Below are 13,060 nucleotides of genomic sequence, written 5' to 3'. Positions count from 1 at the left end.
ATGGAGAGTTTTGAAGTGGCCAGCAATGAGTCGAGATCTAAATCCCATTGAACACCTGTGGAGAGATCTTAAAATTGCTGTTGGGAAAATGCGCCTTCCAATAATAGAGACCTGTAGCAGTTTGCAAAAGAAGAGCGGTCCAACATTCCAGCTGAGAGGTGTAAGAAGCTTATTCATGGTTATAGGAAGTGACTGATTTCACTTATTTTTTCCAAAGAGTGCGCAATTTTGTCCAGACCATTTTTGGAGTTTGGTGTGACATTATGTCCAATTTGCTTTTTTTCCTCACCTTTTTTTGGTTTAGTTTCAATACACACAAAGGGAATAAACATGTGTGTTTAGCAAAACGTGTTATTGCAATCCTTTTCTGTGAGAAATGCTTCATTTTCTTGAAAAATTTCAGGGGTGCCAATATTTACGACCAAGTGGGGAATAAATTGTTGACTTGAAGCATATAGAATAAGAATAAAGGTGCCTTTCTTTTAGTTTACTTTTCAGAAAACCAGTTAATTCCCACAATTGTAAATATATAAATATTTATATACTATACATACACACATACAGTGGTCCCTCGAGTTACAATAGTAATTTGTTTCAGAACGACCTTTGTATCTTGAGACCATAATGGGAATATGGAAGCCGGGTAATTGGTTCTGAAGTCTCCCAAAAAGTGAGGATCAAAGAGAAATAAGTAGATAACTAATACAGATAAAGAAAGTCCGTACATATAAAAGAAAAAGCTGCTGGAAGCTTTAAATCACTATGTATAGGACAGAAGTTTCTTCAGGGTGCTGTACAGTACATGCAATGTCCCAAAAAAGTAAAATCTGGTGTCCAAAGGAGCAGCTAACCCTGGCACAGGTAAAGAGTAGTACAAAACATGTAGTACCTCCTTGTACTGTAGGGAGGCTCTACCAGAGAGTGCATGCACTTCAGTAATATAGGTGTTTTACCAGTGAAATGCCCATTATGAGTGGTAATTTCTTCTAGCCCTTGAAATGTTTTGCAGAGCTGGGCTGTCTGTAGTATTTATGACTGCAACTAACGATTATTTTTATTGATTCTATTAGTTTTTTTTAGCCCTACATACCTGTCTCCAAGCGGCTGTCCGGTTCACCTGTTAACATCCTCCGTTTAGGTGGAGCTTCATGACATCATCGCTGATGGGCCTCACTGCGAGCAGGCTTGGGGTAACGGTGACATCATGAAGCTCTGCCCGGCACCCGAACGGAGGAAGCGAACAGGTGAAGCGGACCACGGCTCGGTGACAGGTATGTAAAGTTAAAATAACGAATCGATTAATCGACAATGAATGTTGATAAAAATAGTCGTTAGTTGCAGCCCTAGTAGCATTGTATGTGGATATATGGTTTCAAGTTACAATGGTCTGGAAAGACAATTGAATGTAAAATATATCTATAGCTATATTTATTTATTTTAATTAATCTAATAGGGACTGTAGATAAAATATGGGAACTTTTTTTTATCTTCTTAGTTTTAAAGGAATAACATTTCTTTATTTGTATTTTAAGTTCCATAGACTGAAGGATAGTGTTTGCATTGTCACAAGGTAAGTCAGCCTTTCAGAACAGAAATGACCTAGTAAACATGTTAAAAGCCCTGCAAGTAAAATTTTCATACAAGCTGCATCTGGAGGCCAGGGAACGTTTTTATAATGCTGCAGCAGAGAGTGTTTTCCACTGGTTAGAATAACATTAAGGCTGTTCCCTCCCTGTGTCCTATTTAGCTTGGGTGTATGATATTGCAGCTGAAAATATCTCATTACAGAGTACTCGAGGCATGAAAATAAATGTCCCAAGAGAACTGTGTTTATCAAAGATTCCAGGCAGAAATGTTTATCTTGATGTCATGGTTACTTCTAGGAACAGAAGGGGAATAAATTGTTCTTTATTTGTGAGTTATTTACCCTTGGCTTAGAAAATAACAACAAGAGACACAGGTTGCCCTGTGTGAAGAACATTATATTAGCTGGGCCAGATAGATTTAGGGTAGTGGTGCACATCTTTATTCGTGCAGCACAAGGTCATGTATTACTATCATCTAACCTGAATGGGAAACGTCTACCACCGCACGAAGTGGTGGCCGATACGCCCCCTCAATGCAGCTCTATAGGAGAGCCAGAGATTGCTGAGTGCAGCGCTCCAGCTCTCCCATAGAGCTGCATTGAGGGGGCATGTCGGCCGCCGCTTTGTGCAGTGCTTGACACGCCCCATTCAAAAGGAGAGCCAGGCCCCCGAACAGGAGATCGCGGAGGGTCCCAACTGTCTGACTCCCCACAATCTGACACTTATCCCCTATCTTTAGGATAGGGGATAAGCTTTGTATCCGGAGTTCTCCTTTAAAGGGGAACATCTCATCCACAGGAAAGGGGAAGAGTGTCTGATCACTGGGACCCGCCGCGTTCTCCTGCCCAGTGTCAGGAACACCGGCTCTTCTCTTGCTCGGAGCGGCCATGGTCGACAGGCCCCCTCCATGCATTTCTATGGGAGAACAAGAGATCCAGTGCTCGTGTATCTCCGGCTCACCCATAGGGATGCATTGAAGGGGCATGTTGACCACAGCTTCGTGCAGGGGTCAACAGTCTCCTTGCACAGAGTGGAGATCACAGGGGTTCCCAGCAGACACTGCGATCAGACACTTATCCCCTATCCTATTGATTGGGGATAAAATGTTATGCACTGAAGTTACCCTTTTAAGTTTTTCTTTGAAAATAATTAAAAAATAAAAAAAAACCTGGGAAAGAGTACCACAGACAGTACCTTATACTTTAGCATAAATTTGATATTTAAAAATTATCATCTTTGGTTATGTTAGTTTAACTGCATAATAAAAAAATAGGATTTTTTTCACAACCAATAGCACCTTGCCATTTTTGAAAAAAAAAACTAAACAAAAAAAAACACTAGATTTCTGCATTGATTACCTATAAAAAGTGGTTTGATTGTTATTTTTATTGGGGCATTCCAAACATCAAAATGTGTTCTGTTTCCAGAGGGTGGGGTATAAGAAGCTGCTCAGGGGGTCCATCTGCTGGAATCCCCACAATCCCAAGAACAGTTGTCCCCAGGATGAGGTAAGGTCACACACAGTTTGCTGCTGCATATTTTCCTACCGCATATTTTCCTACCCATTAAAGTAGAAAAATACCCCCCTTAAGGACAACAGGTTATTCCGTTTTTGCGCTTTCATTTTTTCCTCCTCACCTTTTAAAAATCATAACCCTTTCAATTTTGCACCTAAAAATCCATATAATAGCTTATTTTTTGCGCCACCAATTCTACTTTGTAGTGACTTCAGTAATTTTACCCCAAAAGCTATGGTGAAACGGGAAAAAAAACATTGTCCGACGAAATTGAAGAAAAAACACCATTTTGTAATTTTGGGGGCTTCCGTTTCTACGCAGTACTTTTTTTCGGTAAAAATGACACCTTTTATTCTGTAGGTCCATATGATTAAAATGATACCCTACTTATGTAGGTTTGATTTTGTTGTACTTCTGGAAAAAATCATAACTACATGCAGGAAAATTTATAGGTTTAAAATTGGCATCTTCTGACCCCTATAACTTTTTTATTTGACCACATATGGGGCGGTATGAGGGCTAATTTTTTGCGTCGTCATCTGAAGTTTTTAGCGGTACCATTTTTGTATTGATTGGACTTTTTGATTTTTATTCATTTTTTCATGATATAGAAAGTGACTAAAATGTTATTTTGGACTTTGTATTTTTTTGCGCGTACGCCATTGACCGTGCGGTTTAATTAATGATATATTTTTTATAGTTCTGGACATTTACGCATGCATCGATACCACATATGTTTGTTTTTTTTGCTTTTTTTTATGGGGGGTGATTTTGACTATTATTAGGGAAAGGGTTAAATCACATTACAATCTCTTACACTGGTCATTGCAAAGCCATAGCTTTGCATTGATCAGTGTTATTGGCGATCGATTGCTCAAGCCTGCATCTCAGGCTTGGAGCAATCAATCGCCGATCGGACACGCCGGAGGAAGGTAAGAGTACCTCCGCTCGCGTCCTAGCTGATCGGGACACCGCATTTTCACTGTGCAGCCGGGAAGCTTTTACTTTCGTTTTAGTCGAGGTGTTCAACTTGGAACGCCACATCTAAAGGGTTAATAGCACGCGGCACCGCGATTGCTGCCGCGCGCTATTAGCCCTGGGTCCCGGTGTCAGTTACATGCCAAGACCAACCCGATATGACCCCGCGTTATATCGCAGGACCCGGCCAAGGACATCAATATACGTCCTTGGTCGTTAAGGGGTTAATGTGACCTGTAACATGAGAATATTATTTGCAAAACAAACTGAAATCTTTGAGGAGGGAAAGAGAGAGAGAAAAAAACACTGTAAACCTGCATAAGTGTGCACACCCTTAAACTAATACTTATAAAGGTAGGTAGGAGTCTATTACCATGGCATAGCTTGACGTGGTAATGTTTGCCGACTCTTTCTTGCAAATCTCTACAAATCTACAACATTGGGAGGACTTCTGACATCTTGCACTGTTCTTAGATCACTCCACAGATATACAGTTGGTTTAAGCTCTGGCCTGGACATTCCAAAATGACTTCTCCTGGTGAAGCCGTGCTTTTAGGGATTTTAATGCGTTTAGGGTTGTTGTCGTGTTGAACAGTGAACTTCATCTTTAGCTTTCCAACAGACACCTGACGGTTGTTATTTGTAACTATTCTTAATTCCCTCCACCCCCGACTAAGCCCCTGGTTCCAGCTAAAGAAAAACAGCCCCAAAGCATGATGCTGCCACCACCATTCCTAACTGTGGGTATGGTGTTCTTTTGGGTGATGTGCAGTGTTGTTTTTGCACCAAACATCCCTTTTGGAATTATAACCAAAAAGTTTTTAACCTTGGTTTCATTAGACCATACTAAATTTTCCACATGCTTCTGGGGGACCTGTTACAGTAGGCCTTTTGGAACCCTTCCTGACCTATTTTCTTCCTGTCTTTTCATCAATATGAAATTAATATTTTCTCCACTGGTTAACTGTCTTCAGTGTTCCATGGTATAACTGATGCTTTGGAAATTCTTTTGTACCCTTCTCCTGACTATCTTTCAACAATGAGATTCCTCTGATGCTTTGAAAGCTCTTTGCGGACCATGACTTTTGCTCTGAGATGCAACTAAGAAAATGTCAGGAAAATCCTACTAGAACAGCTGATATGTTTGTTTTATAAGCTTTATTTGTGCTTATTCAGAATCACTTTAAAGAGGTCACTTTTAATGATTGTATTATCAATAAATAGCTTAGGGTGTCCTGATCACACACTTTTCTACAGTTCTTTGATATGTCCCTTCCATCCCGAGATATGGAGGTTTATAGATGATAGGATACCTTAGGGAATTAGTCAGATGGGAGTGAACTTAATTTTAGCAATGGGAGTGAATATCAGGTGATGGGCAGGATTATACAGTCGGGTTGGCCCCTATGAGGGCTTGTTATTTGCAGGAGCAATTGTACTTTGTAATGACTCTTCAAAAAAAAAAAATTGTGTGGTTAACTTGAAGAAGAAAAATTGAAATTTAGCAAATTTGAGGGGTTCTTTCTTACACTGTTCTCTAACTTGTTAAAACTAACTTGATACTTTTAGGTCATCCCATTCACAGCAATAACAATTTGTATAGTGTACTGTGCCATAATTTATTGTTACCATTGTGGTATTGATTATTTCTGAGAAATTACATTTTCAGAAAGTCTCAATTCTCAATATCTCTTTCTCTTTCTTTCTCCTTGAGCAGACAATTTTGTATAATAAAGCAAATAATAAAGAAAATGTTGAGAATGGAATAAAGTCTCTTTCACTAACAGCAAACAAACAGAAAACAAAATGTACTTTTAACACACTTTTGAAATTGTATGTGTGTGAGTTTGAATTGGGAGATAAAGATTGTGAACTCCATCTGGAACAATAACAAATATGATTGATGACCGTATCTGTACTGCGCTGTAAATACTATGGTACTATGTAAGCATAGTTTACAATAGATTGCAATATCTTACTTTTTTAATCAGAAAACATTTAAAAAAATAAAGGGTAGAGGTAATATTTCAAAATGCTATATAACCACCCACCATGTCCTGCATTAGCCTTGCATTTGTTAATGTATCATGAGAAATGTTTTTTTTTTATTGCCTCCAAGAGACAGGCTTGTATCAGGTTTACTTGAAGAGTAACATTTAGATAATCACTTTCAAAACAAGCTAAAGGAAACTGTGGTATTTTTTCCTAAGCTATTTCTGTCCCAGTGAACCTTACGAGATGTTGGAAAAAAAACAGGAACATGCCTGTTTCTGATCGCCTCGTTCCACAGCTAATCCGTGTAATTCATTACCAGCGAGTCAGCATCCTATTCCCTGCAGTCTTACATGAAAGACATGGCCAAGATAGAGACGAGTCCCAATTGGCCCGCGTGACGCTGATGCCACTCAGTGTTCTACTTCAAAGGCATAATCACTAGTTCCCACATGAGCTGCGTGAAAGCATTTCCACCAGTTACAAGACCAAAATAGAAAGCTAATGGAATTTGTGTCTGGATTCTGCTTTTCTTTTTCTCTTGTTCTATAAAAGTTGCATGTAATATATATAATATTATATAATATGTGTGTGTGTGTATTCAGAGTAAAATTTATTGAACAGCTCTTAATAATTTAAATCACATTTTTTTATTTGAAATCTGTTCTACGCCTTTTCAGTGTCAAATGTTAGATTTAGGCAACTGTACGTCTGTAGGTGCAATATTTTATTTTGTTTTCCAAAATTTTTTATTTGTGGCCTTTTTAATTAATGTGTCATAAATAATGCCAGGGAACAGACATTCTCCATTGGCAGCTACATTCTTGTTTCACTGTTTAGGTCCCACTGCTCAAACATTTTCAGCTTATCACATTGATTTGTCATGGAAAAACTCCTGAAAGCATTATTATCATTTCGAAAAAATGAATGCAGACATGCCAAAAGTTTTGGTCGGTGAGGGACTCAGAGCTCCGACTGCCACGATTTATAAATATAGTAAAGCAGCTTGTAGCACATGGACTCTGTCTTCTGCAGTGAGTGCAGAGCTGGGGAGTGAAGCATGCTGCAACTTGAGAGGGACCACCAGCCTTATTAAAAGCTGGTGGTCCCTCTAATGAAGCAGGTGTGTGAAACGATATAGGGGCATATGCATTGGTGTCTGGTAAGGTTGTCTGTTTGTGGTCAGTTGCCTTGATGGATGGTTGTATACTGCTCTTTCTAGGCATGTTTGATTCTTACATTTTCAAATTTAGTAGTATGTAGCCTTTATTGAGAGTGAGGTGAGGTTACTGAGTATACTTTATTATTAATCCCTTGGTATGTGTAGCTGGGTTATTCATTTGTATAGTTCAGTAATCTTTAGTATTGGCATACAGTATATTGGTTTATTTGAATACTTGTAGCAGCATGGATTATGTCATACAGTACAAATGACACTATGATCATTTATCACTATGATTTTTTTGCATCTATTTGATCGTTCTCCTTTATTGTGAAATCCTTTGCCCTGATCAGTGCACTTGTATGTTTTTTTCCCCCCCAGTGGCTACTGGTGTTTTTTTAGTTTTTTTTTCTTTATTTCATTTTGATAACACTAAAATATGCATGTATGAGACTACTTTGTAGTTTGGTGTTTTTCAATAGGTTTTGTCATGTGCTTTTATACACACTAAAAACGCTTAAAAATATTAGCGCTTTGGTAGGTTTTGTTCTTTTACACAGTGTTTCATTTGTGTATTTCTTTTTTCTTTAGCTCAAAGAATTTAGAGAAAAAATGCAGTCAATATTTCCAGCTGTGCCTAAAAGCAAAGAGCAAACATCTGATCCTAAGGCTTTCAGTTGGGAAGATCTTCTGAAGTCTAAATAATGGAGCATCAGACATCTGGAAAAGGATCATTGATTTAGGTTTGTCTGGATGGCAGATGAGCTTAGGCTATTAGGAGGCTCCACAGAATGCTCGCAAGTGAACAACCACGATGGATAATATCCTTTTAAGCTCCTGTATATTGTGTATGCAGGTAACTATAAATGAACGTCCACTGCCTACTGCAAAAGAACAACATGCATTGCTAAATTTCCAGATCAACCTGATGGACCTGCTAGTCAGTTGGGTCTACCGCCAGTGCCATCACAAGTATCAGCGTGGGCATCATTTTCAAGAAACAAGATTTTGTTGAGTCAGTCACTGAACTTATTCCAGCATTGATAAAAAAAAAAAAAATTGTATTTGTGAAAATACTGCAACAGTTATTTTTATTCTTCTTTAAATTAATAAAAATATATAATTTCCTTGAGTCTAAATTACCTTAACACTTAACTAATGGTTTATTGTTATGAGGGTTTTGCAACATGACTTTATATTTCACAGTTTGGATATCTTGTTTTTTTATTTGGATTTTGGTATTTTTTACAGCAAAAGTGTAACGCCACTGGTTGGCAACCACCAGCTTACGGTACTATGTTTCCTGCTTTTTACCTGTTTCAGGTAACATTCCCTGTGGGGATCACCTTGGCTTTCCTCCCCTGGACTCTTTCCTGCTGCTTTGGCCATTGCTGCAGTTTTTTTCTCTGCCCTCTAGGTCCTGTGCGCGAGCACTGGCTGAGACTTTTGGGGCCAGTGTGTGTGCGCGCGCTATATAATGGATCCTCCTCCAATCCCTGCCAGACCCCACCTATAAAAGAGCACCCTCTTCCTGTGGTGCCTGAGCAACAGTGTCTTTTTTGCTGCAAGCGAAGGTGTCCTGCTACTGTGAACCTGTGTTTGACCTTGCCTGTTTACAGATTCTGCCTCAGCCTTATCTCTTGGTTCCTGACTGCTTTTCCTGTGCCTGACTCAAATTGTTCACCACATCTCTGTCTGCTGCTCTATCTGGCTGCATTTGAGCTCCTCAGTTCTGCTCTTCTGACAGCTGCAGTTTTGCTTTATCTGTTGCTGTGCTTAAATTTATTTGTAAGTGTAGGCTCACACTATCTGCCTTTATTCCTGGGTCTCTGCAAGCCAAACTAATAAGTGGCACTGGTACAGAGTAAGAAAAATCGGAGCTTCTAGTCGCTGGTTCAATATGTTTAAAATTGTTAGGACAAGGTTTATGCCCTAAAATAAAGTTTATTTGCACTACAGCAATGTGTTTCTGGTCCATAAAGGATACTTTATCAGGCAAGGGTGGAGGGTCCTTTACGGACCAGAAACGCGTTGCTGTAGTCCAAATAAACCTTATTTTAGGACTTAAACCTTGTGTCCTAACTATTTTAAACCTACTGGACCAGCGCCTAGAAGTTCAGATTTTTCTTACTCTCTACCAGTGTCTATTTACCGAACTAGCAGTCCTAACACCGGACGAGCCACGGCTGCAGGTCCTAAGCTGCTATTGCTATTACTAGATGTCCTCTGGGGTGTTGTGCTCTGAGCGCAACTCTATTTGGTGACTGTAATTTCACTTATCATATGTATTGTGAATTTTGATGTATTTCGCTAGAGGCGCTTATCCCTTTGTGTTTTTTCCTGTGCAAATCAAAAAGTGGCACAGCAGTTACAGCAGTATTGAGGCCTTACAAAAAACATTGTTTACTGTATAAAATACTGGGAATCTGATGGACTCCATTATACACTGGAGATCAAAATTAGAGAACACACAATTTGCTAAATGTCAAGGTCATAGTGTAGTCCTATGTGAAAATATCCTCATATAACATGAGGAAATAGCAGTATTCTAAGCTTATTTCATAAATTGTATTCTAAAGCACAGAATAAAAATGTAAATGAGATATTAAAAAAACACTGATCAAAATTAGGGAACAATTTCAGATACCTGAAAGTTATTGGTGTTAATCTAGCAACTGGTGCTAATTTCCTTAATGAACTGACAAACCTTATTAAACTGGCAGCCTAACTTTCCAGTTTTCACTGACTTTGCAAAAATGGTTCCATTCCAAAATGACTGAAACCCTCCTGCCGTAGGTTGTCCAGATGAAGGTCAAAGGGCTGACCCTATCAGCAATAGCAAGAGAAGTTGGTCGTTCCAAAGCTGTGATTTCTAAAATATTGCATCTTTACAACATTACTCATTACTTTACAACAATACTCATTCAAGTCCCCCTAGTAGGCTGGTCTCCCTCAAAAGAAAAATGCAAGGGAGGACAGGATAATGCCGAAAATCTCTATGGGTAATCAATTCAACACTGCAGCTGGAATTGCTCGCCAGTTCAGCACTGAACAGGGTAAGGATCTGTCTCATTATACAGTGTCTCAATGTTAAAGAGCATTTGGACTGAAAGCCCACGCTACAGTGACCAAACCTCTCATTAATAGAAAGAATCAAAAGGCTAGACTCCCCTTTGCTGAGGAGGATGTTGTGCGGACAGAGTTCATTTTAGTGATTCAAGTTTAATTTATTTGGGTCTGATGGGAAACATGTTCATCGACAAACTGGGGAAAGACCGAACCCAAAGTGTGTAAAGAAGTCCATGAAAGATGGAGGAGGAACTGTCATGGTTTAGGGAATGTTTTCTGGACCTCTCATACAGGTACGTGGCAGAGTGAATGCAAGAGTGTATCAGAACCTTCTTCAACAACACATGGTTCCTTCCCTGCGTTTATCACTCACTCAATCAGCCTCCAATTTTCATACAGGACAATGCCCCCTGTCACACAGCAAAACTGGTAAAGCAGTTCCTTGAAACTGAAAACATTGAAACTATGAAAAGGCCAGCCCAGAGTCCTGATCTAAGCCCATTAGAAAACCTCTAGAAAATCCTTGGTGACAGTTATGGCCAAGAAACCCACAACAGTCGCAAAACAATGGAAGACACTGGAAGAAAAGTGGAGCAAAATCATACCAGCAGTGTGAGAGACTGGTGATGTCTTGTGGGGGTGCAGATGTGCTAAAGTCATTCAAAGCAAAGGCCTGTAACGTAGTTCATAAGGTTGAAAAAAGACTAGAGTCCATCAAGTTCAACCTATAACCCTAATGAGTTGATCCAGACGAAGGCAAAAAAAAAAACTCCTACCCGAGGTAAAAATTCCTTCCTGACTCAAAATAGATCAGAATAGATCCCTGGATCAACCTTTTGTCCCTATAAATCTAGTTTCCACAACCTGTAATGTTATTATTCTCCAAAAATGCATCCAGACCCCTTTGGAATTCTTTTGCCAAGTTCACCATGACCACCACCTCAGGCAGAGAATTCCACAGTCTCACTGCTCTTATAGTAAAGAATACCCCTCTGTGCTGGTGTATAAAACCTTCTTTCCTCTAAACATAGAGGATGCCTCCTTGTTATAGATACAGTCCCCTGATATATTTCTACATAGTTATTAGGTCTCCCCTAAGTCTTCTTTTTTCTAAACTAAATAACCCTAATTCTGATAATCTTTCTGTGTACTGTAGTCCTCCCATTCCCTGTATTACCCTGGTTGCCCGTCTTTGAACCCTCTCCAGCACCAATATATCTTTCTTGTACACTGGTGCCCAGTACTGTACAAAGTATTCTATGTGTGGTCTGACTAGTAATTTGTACAGTGGTAGAATTATTTCCTTGTCATGGGCATCTATGAAAACCGTCCACTAGGGGTCTCCCTCCTAATGGCCAGCTGCAGGATGACGTGACATCACGCTTGAATTCGGACCGATGTCGGCTGGGCAATCGGTCCTAATTCATTCAGCCTGCACTCGCTCCCTGCCTGTCAATCAGACACGCGGGAGCGAGCGCTGAGAGCGCATTGGCTCCCTGGCCTCAACTCCCGGCATATACGCCGGTGCTGCTGCCTCAGGACTCTGCACTAGGGTATGTCTTGGGGAGAGCGGGGTTCGGGGGTTTTAAACATGGGGGTTGGGGGAGAGCGGGTTCGGGGTTTTCAACATGGGGGGAGCGGCGTTCGGGGTTTTCAACACGGGTGGGGGGAGCGGTGTCTCCCAGAATGCCCTGACAGCCATTAGATGTCAGGGCAAGCTGGGAGTTGTAGTGGTGAAGCAGCTGGAGGCACCCTGTATAGGTGAACTAAAGGCGGAAGTCGTCCCCCCAGCAGGCATCAGTGACTTTGCGCCTGCTGGGGAAGTCTGCATGGTAAGTGAGCACACTACCAGGCAGATAAAAAGGCATTTTTAATATAGTAAAAAAAAAAAAAATTAAAGGCAGGGAGGGGTTGGGCATAGATGGGAAATAGGCAGGGACAGAAAAATAAAAGAAAAAAAGATTGTGGGAGCTAATCTTTAAATAGAATAGGACCCACAACTGACCCCTGTGGTACCTCACTAGTAACAGTCACCCAATCAGAATAAGTACCATTAATAACTGCCCTCTGTTTCCTATCACTGAGCCAGTTACTTACCTACTTACACACATTCTCCCCCAGTCCAAGCATTCTCATTTTATGCACCAACCTTTTATGTGCCACCGTATCAAATGCTTTGGAAAAATTCCAGATACACGACATCCAGCGATTGCCCCTGGTCCAGTCTGTAGCTCACCTCCTCATAAAAGCTGATCAGGTTAGTTTAACAGGACCGATCCCTCATAAAGCCATGCTGACATGGAGTCATACATTTATTTTTATCAAGATATTCCAAAATAGCATCCCTTATAAAACCCTCAAACAATTTACATACAACGGAGGTTAAACTAACAGGTCTATATATTCTTGGGAAATTAGAGAAAGAAAACAGAGGTGCGCTCCTAGTGTAGAGGTATTAGGTAAGCAAGTACCCCCATATTGGTTAAAATCTGCTTACCGGAAAATGTTGCACTGCGGACGCAACACCGTGAGTGGCACGTAATGTCACAATGGAGACTGAGGTCAGCTGGCCGAGGCGTCCTTCTCAAGTGGCTCTGGGTCACTTCAGTGTTGAATAAACATAGATTGGATAGGCATCCAGAAAATAGGACTCTGCCAGGTGCTTCTCCTCAAGAAAGAATGACAGTCCAGACCACGCAGAATGGATGCAGGAATGGTCACTTTATTGGTGCATTTATATATCTGTGCAGGTGTTG

The 13,060-nt window shown here is 40.3% G+C and overlaps 1 protein-coding gene across 4 annotated transcripts in view; it reads left to right on the top strand.

The window, feature by feature from the left end:
- Window positions 1-8,362, top strand: part of TMEM242 (transmembrane protein 242) — a 58,447-nt gene extending 50,085 nt beyond the window's left edge. For 2 of the 4 annotated variants that reach the window (XM_056567078.1, XM_056567081.1), the window contains exons 4-5: window positions 1,533-1,570; window positions 7,827-8,362. In XM_056567078.1, the coding sequence (XP_056423053.1) occupies window positions 1,533-1,570; window positions 7,827-7,929 (141 nt within the window). In that variant the 3' untranslated portion in view covers window positions 7,930-8,362. Of the gene's footprint in view, window positions 1-1,532; window positions 1,571-3,013; window positions 3,114-7,826 lie in introns of those variants that run through there. The other 2 variants (XM_056567079.1, XM_056567080.1) reach the window with 2 other exon arrangements.
- The last annotated feature ends 4,698 nt before the right edge of the window (window positions 8,363-13,060 follow it).

Source organism: Hyla sarda, chromosome 3 (genome assembly GCF_029499605.1).
Source record: "Hyla sarda isolate aHylSar1 chromosome 3, aHylSar1.hap1, whole genome shotgun sequence".
In the NCBI taxonomy this organism is placed as follows: Eukaryota; Metazoa; Chordata; class Amphibia; order Anura; family Hylidae; genus Hyla; species Hyla sarda.
This window is presented reverse-complemented; position numbering and strand designations above follow the sequence as displayed.